At 41.3% G+C, this 7,545-nt stretch overlaps 1 protein-coding gene across 1 annotated transcript; it reads left to right on the forward strand.

The window, feature by feature from the left end:
- Window positions 1–490: 490 nt before the first annotated feature.
- Window positions 491–3,382, forward strand: LOC106607676 (forkhead box protein A2). The gene is made up of 2 exons (XM_014204877.2): window positions 491–1,248; window positions 1,849–3,382. The coding sequence occupies exons 1-2, from the start codon at window positions 1,180–1,182 to the stop codon at window positions 3,025–3,027; spliced, it is 1,248 nt and encodes a 415-aa protein (XP_014060352.1). The 5' UTR covers window positions 491–1,179; the 3' UTR covers window positions 3,028–3,382.
- The last annotated feature ends 4,163 nt before the right edge of the window (window positions 3,383–7,545 follow it).

The raw sequence follows: 7,545 nt of genomic DNA on the forward strand, positions 1-7,545 counted from the left end.
CATTAGGAAGGTGTTCCTAATGTTTTGTTCACTCAGTGTACTTCAGAGCTCACATTGCAGATGGATCAATCGTTTGTTGTCCACTGAAGTATTTTGTAATACACAACGGAGGTATAATAAAATAAATATGATATAATTGCATTACTTGCGTTAACACTTAGAATTCAAGAGACAATTATGCACAATATTAGGCCTATATGTTAATGATAACGACCCAAAATCTTACAGCGTCCCTCGAGTTGAGTTGACCCTGAACATTTGTTTGCGATGTTTCGAAATTCGAAATGCTGCACACAACGTTCTACGAAGTTGTGCATTTCTGTCATCACCACTGGGTAGACTAGACTACCCTTATCGCCCCCTCACTCCAGAATTTAATCGATGCATGGACCCCTGGACTTATTGCTCAAATAAAAACATTCCCATGTTACAGTCGTCAATCGTTATTCAATACGGCCTAAAATACTATTAAAAGTGGTGTTTTATAGTCACCCATAATATCTCCATATCAATATGCCTTTTTATTATATCGATGTAGCATTGTGGTTTGGTGAAGTAACTGGTTAGGAAATTGCTTGTTTATTTAGACAAAATGTTTTGATTGCATGCTGAAACTGTAAAATGTGACAGGAATGCAAATGAAGTTAGGCGAGGACCACACTCCTTGAGAGAAATGACAATACTCGGTCAGAAGACGCCAAAGCACATTCCTATAAGCCTTCTTAGAATTCAAAATTCCTTGTCTTTTTTTTTTTTCTGGTGGAAAACAATCACATTTGACATATTGGATCGAATGGGTTTGCCCTTTTCAGACAGCGCAGGTGTACAACAGAGGGCCAAACGGAGGAGTCTCGTACCTAGGTGTGAGCAGATTATTCAAATAGGGAATTGAAAGAGTGAGGGTTGGAGGCTCGAACGCCAACGCGACACATGCTGCTATACCACAGCACGACGAGGAGCTAACGTCATTACAACTCTTGTCATCGTCATTCGCTTTACTGCGTCTGAAGGCACTCCGGGCAGAAAGATACCCATGAACCAGTCCCCAGGCAGCACGCAGACTAAACGACCTGGGTTGCCTGTGGTCCCCTATCGGTTTTAGGGCAGTTTTTTTTTCACTTAATCTTCTGCTGGGACTGAGAGAGGCTGTTGACGGAAATTGGTTTTGGACGGTCCACAATGCTAAGCGCTGTTAAAATGGAAGGACACGAGCATTCAGACTGGAGCGCTTACTACGGAGAGCCCGAGGTGGGTAGAGTTTATATATATATATATATATATGCATTTTGCTGTCTATACAACTCAATATTATCCTTGAGATAATATTAACTTTGTGATCAAATATTGACTTGAGGCACCATAGAAATCCTGCCGGATCTCTTCGCTCTCCTGACCAATGTCTAGTGAGGTTGGAAAGAACATTTACGAAATATATTACTTGAATCTTTATTATTTTGAAAATCGAATTGAAACTGAAATGTATCTCTTATTATTTCATCGTAGCACATAATTTGCCTTTTGACTATGTATCGAATTAGGCTATTACGGAGACTACAATGAGCCCTTCGCCTCATTAGGCTACATTCGTTGACTAATTCTTCCCCCTTTTTCAATCGCTTTCGTTTTGCGAATAAAATAGCGTTAGAATATTCTTTAGGATGTAGGTCTATATGCACTTATTCACTGTTTGAACGTAATTGTTTGAAGTTACAAATTAAGATTGGATATTTGGCCAACTGAAAAAAACGAATTTCTGTAGGTATAATTATTTCGAGGTGATTTATATAGTGTCTACTTTATTCACATTTTTAAAGATATTATTGACGTTGTGCACTCTTTTCTCTACAGTGCTATACCTCAGTTGGGAACATGACACAACACACCGGTCTGGGAATGAACTCGATGAGCAGCTATATGAGCATGCCTGGAATGACTTCAACCAGCAACATGTCAGGCAGCCCCATGAACATGTCATACGTCAACACGGGTGTGAACCACTCCATGGCCGCGATGTCACCGGGCTCCGGGACCATGCACAGTATGGGAGCAGGGATGGCGGGCATGAGCGCGGCGCTGAACCCGAACATGAGCCCCATAAACACCCAGTCTCCATCGATGAATGCCCTGACCTCCTATAATAATATGAGCGTTATGAGCCCCATGTATGGACAGTCCAACATAAGGTCAAGGGACCCCAAAACATACAGGAGAAGCTATACGCACGCCAAGCCCCCATATTCCTACATTTCTCTCATCACCATGGCTTTACAGCAGTCTACCACAAAGATGCTGACGTTGAATGAGCTATACCAATGGATCCAGGACCTCTTCCCCTTCTACAGACAGAACCAGCAGCGCTGGCAAAACTCTATCCGCCACTCTCTATCCTTCAACGACTGCTTCCTCAAAGTGCCCAGGTCCCCGGATAAGCCGGGCAAAGGATCTTTCTGGACCCTTCACCCGGACTCAGGGAATATGTTTGAGAACGGCTGCTATCTCCGGAGGCAAAAGCGGTTCAGGTGCGAGAAAGACCTCGGCAGGGAGACCGGGAAGAAAACTTCCGAGGGCGGCTCTAACAGCAGCCCAGAGAGCTGTAACGGTAACGAATCACCCCACCCTACCCCGTCCGTAAAAGACGTCAAGCGGCCAGTATCTAACCCGAAACCCCGGCAGCAGGTAATGAGCCCCGCGGAGCACGCGCTCTCTCCTATCCCACAGACTCACCATCTCCTGTCTCAGCATCACTCGGTGCTCGTGCACGAAGCGCACCTGAAGCCGGAGCACCACTATTCATTCAATCACCCCTTCTCCATCAACAATCTAATGTCGTCGGAACAGCAGCATCACCACAAAATGGACCTAAAAACGTATGAACAGATGATGCAGTACGGCTATGGTTCACCGATGACAGGGCCGCTGTCCATGGGCTCAATGTCAACTAAAACGGGCTTAGATGTTGCTTCTACACCCACAGACACTTCCTACTACCAAGGTGTGTATTCGAGGCCAATCGTGAACCCGTCTTGAATTTGAATCTGCATTCAATTAACTTTTTCTAACAATTAAAATGTGTACATTTGTAAATTGGTAGTTTTTTGGGGGGTTTTATGGATCACCTTTTCTGGACATTGGACATGGAAGAGACTGATTCAGTGTCATGTTCGTTCAGAGTATGTTGATATGTGACGACATTATTTCATACAGACACTTACATTCATTGAAGGCGTAACTGTGGGATTCACAGGCACCTCGGTATGTTACAAATTGTGAGACGTGCTCTGTGCTAATATCGTTTGTGTATCCCTTTTAACTTAGGCTATACGTTGTTAATGTGTATTCATGTAGCAAGCGAAAATCTATATTAAAGTATTATTTGATATTACTATTCTGTCTGCATTATTATATGGTAACAGCTTAAGGTTAAGGTTAATTATGCAATAGGCTAACCATGATGAAAACATTTTTAAATATCTAACACCTTTATTTAAGAAAGACTAGCAGTTAGGTCAAATATAAAACAATGAAAGATAAGCAGCATCAATGAATAAAGAAATATGTCTGTATTTATAGGCCTACTTATAGGCCTACACTATAGGCCTATATACTATTCAATAAGACAATATATCCAAATGCACATTTAGGATTAAAGGTTGCAATTTTCGCCAAGAAACGAAACGAAGACCACCACACCCCAAAAAATGTAATAGGCTAACAATGCTTTATTCATTGTATTAAACCTAACATAAATACAATTATTATTATTATTTATAAAACGGGTTCGGTTAGTCTATTATTAACATGGCATTGTATACAACGAAGGGACGTTTTCCTCTGCACAATCTGACAATTCCCGAATGATTTCCCGTTGATATGTCACATCCCCACCAATCCTTCCTGAACCCCACCGAGCACCAACTATTTCGCAAATGAAGCATGGCATTTAAAGATATATATTTATTGTCACGAATACCAGATAGGTGCACTGAAATGTGTTGTTTTACAGGGTCAGACGTAGTACAGCGCCCCTGGAGCAAATTAGGGTTAAGTGCCTTGCTCAAAGGCACATCGACAGACTTTTCACCTGGTCGGCTTGAGTATTCGAACCAGCGACCTTTGGGTATGGCCCGACGCTCTAACCACCAGGCTACCTGCCACCAATTGTTTCATTATCACTTTTATCACCTGCAAAATAGATAAGTGCACGGGAGGGAGAAAGAACAATGCACCATGAAAGTGACGGTGATTAATTACTCCGATTTTAGTCCCACATGCCTACCCTGTCATGGGGTTACTCTTAAACCACTTAACACGTGACTCACAACAGATCCTAACTGATAAGATGTCATAGCCTTTTCTAAATACATCAACAACTTCGCGATGGGATGGTAGCCCATGCTGCTTTCACCGAGGGAACGTCAACGTAGGCCACGTTTACATGAAAAAACGGCAGCCGATAAACCTTTAAAACATGTTTTTACTCAACAACAAACTAATATTAAAATGTACCGTGTTTTTGTTATCCTTTACCCCTTTCAAATGTACAAAAAATAATAATAAAGAAAACCCTCTGTGCAAATGGTCTATAATCTCTAGAAGGTGACGTCTGAAGGCCTATCCGAACTGTCCATATTTTTCCATCTGTCCTGACACACTTTAGGACAACAGTATCCCCTCATATGAACGACTCATAATCAGAAATGATCGGGCACAATACATGGGACAATCATCTGCAAACAAAACACACGTTTACAATAAACAACTGAAGGTCACATTTGCAATATGTACTAAATATTAGGCTATAGGCCTATTAGTCTTGGTAGATACATTTACACAAACATTTTAATTGTCTTTCTTGCTGATAAAAAAACCAATCGGTATTATCAGTGTAAACATTTTTTTCTTCTTCAAAACTAGCAAGGCAGTGACATCTTTGCTTTGTGGCTCAGTAAACAGTGACAGAGTTAGCGTTGAAATAAATGCTGTGGTCCTCGGAAGCAGTTTGCTGGAGTCTTCCAAGATCGCGTCGCTTTTCAATGTCCAGCGGCAACAAACCAATATCCAGAGGTAGGCATGCAACAACACATTTATTTCTCTTGAGCCTTGTCATGCATGGGGTCTTTTTGTAGATTGGTCTTGATGTTTTTGTTTTCATGAAATTTAAATTCACCGCCAGATGGTATTTCTTTCTAGTGTTAAATTAAAATTGTTTTTCTTCGAATAGAAATGAATACCGTTGGCCAATGTGAAATGTGAACATTGTGTAGTCTATGCTATTTTTATATAGGCATAATAATATTGATAAAACATGAGGATAATAATAATATTAGTAATAATGCTTTACTATTATTATTATTATTATTATTATTATTATTATGTGTTATAAATTATTTATTTGTATAGGCTAATGTTTGTTTACAGCGGTGTGTAAAAATGGCCGATGCAAGGGCACGTTCATATTTTGAAGGTGACCCCTCTACTATCTTGGCACTTCTTTCTGATTTCATCTATAGCAGGAGATGGGATCGGTAGGCCTACCTGACAGCGCCTTAATAATAGTCTTTAAATAATTTATTAACTCCGATTCCACTGATAATGCAGGTCTTGGATTAGTCCATTACTACACATTAAATGAGTGTATGCTCAGAATATCGTACTCTGCAATATAGGGCTTCGGTCGTTATGAAAACGGCCAGAAATGAAACATAACAAGATGAAATAGGATGAATAGGCAATATAAATAGGGAAAAAAGCTTATTTAGCATCTTGCTCAACGAACAAAAATCATGCTTTTAGTAGGCTATCTTTAAAAATATATATTTTTAGGAGTATACAATTTATTTGTATATGCAATCTTAGCCCCATTATACTAGAACAAGTTAGCTTCACATTGTACCAGGAGCCATATACTTAGCTTTATATATTCAATTATAAACTGGATGGATTCGAACATGGAATGCTGATTGGCTGACAGCCATGGCATATCAGACCATATACCATGGGAATGACAAAACATGCATTTTTACTGCTCTAATTACATTGGCAACCAGTTTATAATAGCAATAAGGCACCTCGGAGGTTTGTGTCTTGCCTAAGAACAGCCCTTAGCCGTGGTATATTGGCCATATACCCCACCCCCTCGTGCCTTATTGCTTAAATATATGGCCCTGATTGTATACAGTATGACACCCATTGATTCCATGGAGGGCACTAGTACACAACTCATGCCCTCCAGATGAGCCGTTTTAGCTGCACCTGGAACAAGGTGATTTCTGATACCATTTTTCAAGCTGTAGTATTGCTTTATTATATTGGAGGGTTGGGGCTGTTCACTCCACTCTGGTTTTAGGCCTAAATATCCTTTCAATTGAGATATAATCCTAATCCCATATTTTAGACTGGGAGAGAGGCTCGCCCCATAGTATGTTAAAACAGGTTGAAACAAAATATGCTCAAATATTAGACTGACCCTCTATAAATGCAAATAATGTAGTGTTCTTGAATACCAACAAATGTACTAGACACTGTTTCCTAATTTTGAATCTAACGTTGCCTGGGGATTACACATTCGAAAATGGTCGTTTTATTTTGTTTGTGTACTGTTTAAACAAGAGGAGTTGTAGATGGAGAGCTCAGGTTTTGGACATCCTCTCTCCATTAGTGTGTGTGAAACCTAACCTGATTCATATCAGACTGCAAGGGGTGCACAGTGTTCCATCCACATGATAACAATCTGTGGGAGCAATTGGGACTTTTCTCATTATTGCCAGGGCCGCCTCTATCCTTTTGGGGGCCCTAAGGGAGATGTGGTTAGGGGGCCCCTCACCTCGTAGCAAAACATTTTAGTGCCCCCCCCCTCTTGACAGGAGAAAACGTTGCATTTTTAGAAAAAATGTCATGCAATCTACTCATTTTGCCTAAGGGCAGAAATACATTTTTTAAGCTAATTTCCTGCAGTTCTATCCATTTTGCGATGGGGTGTAGAGAACAATTTACAAGATTAGATAGCTGGCTAGACTAACTATCAATCTAAAAACCTGTATCTAACAGTGTCCAATTGAGTGACTGTCAGTGACTGACATAACAAGAGAAAAACTGCTGATGCATAACCACATTTAGAAATTGCACCTAGTGTATTCTACTATTCTTTTGATCGGGGGCCCCCTATCGGCCGGGGACCCTGCCTGGAACCGGCCCTGATTATTGCATTTCCCTCTCTCAGACATCACTGAAAAGGACCAACCTCTGACAGGAGAAGTTGGATGGGGAAGGTGCTGGTGAAAACGAACGGCGAGAATGTGAGAGGAGACTCCACTTGCCTGAGTTGATCTTTTCTGGTGACCTGGTGCGAAATTCCTGCCGTGGGGGAGCCTTTCATAGGCGGTCGCCACAGTGGCGTTGACACTTGGGGATGGAGGGAAGGAGCTCTGTGTCAACACAGTCCCATTGACTGGGCTGAGAGGCCTGCCTGCAGTCTGAACCAACCCTGACCCCCTCACAGGCTCCCCTTCACGTCCTCCTCACGGCTCTCACACTGAGTAAACAGTC

Source organism: Salmo salar, chromosome ssa06 (genome assembly GCF_905237065.1).
Source record: "Salmo salar chromosome ssa06, Ssal_v3.1, whole genome shotgun sequence".
NCBI classification, from domain to species: Eukaryota; Metazoa; Chordata; class Actinopteri; order Salmoniformes; family Salmonidae; genus Salmo; species Salmo salar.

Bases quoted from the DNA above. Each gene is read 5' to 3' on its own strand.
- LOC106607676 (XM_014204877.2), top strand. From the start codon at position 1,180: ATGCTAAGCGCTGTTAAAATGGAAGGACACGAGCATTCAGACTGGAGC. The intron at 1,249-1,848 runs GTGGGTAGAGTT...TTTTCTCTACAG, and splicing joins CTTACTACGGAGAGCCCGAG to TGCTATACCTCAGTTGGGAA.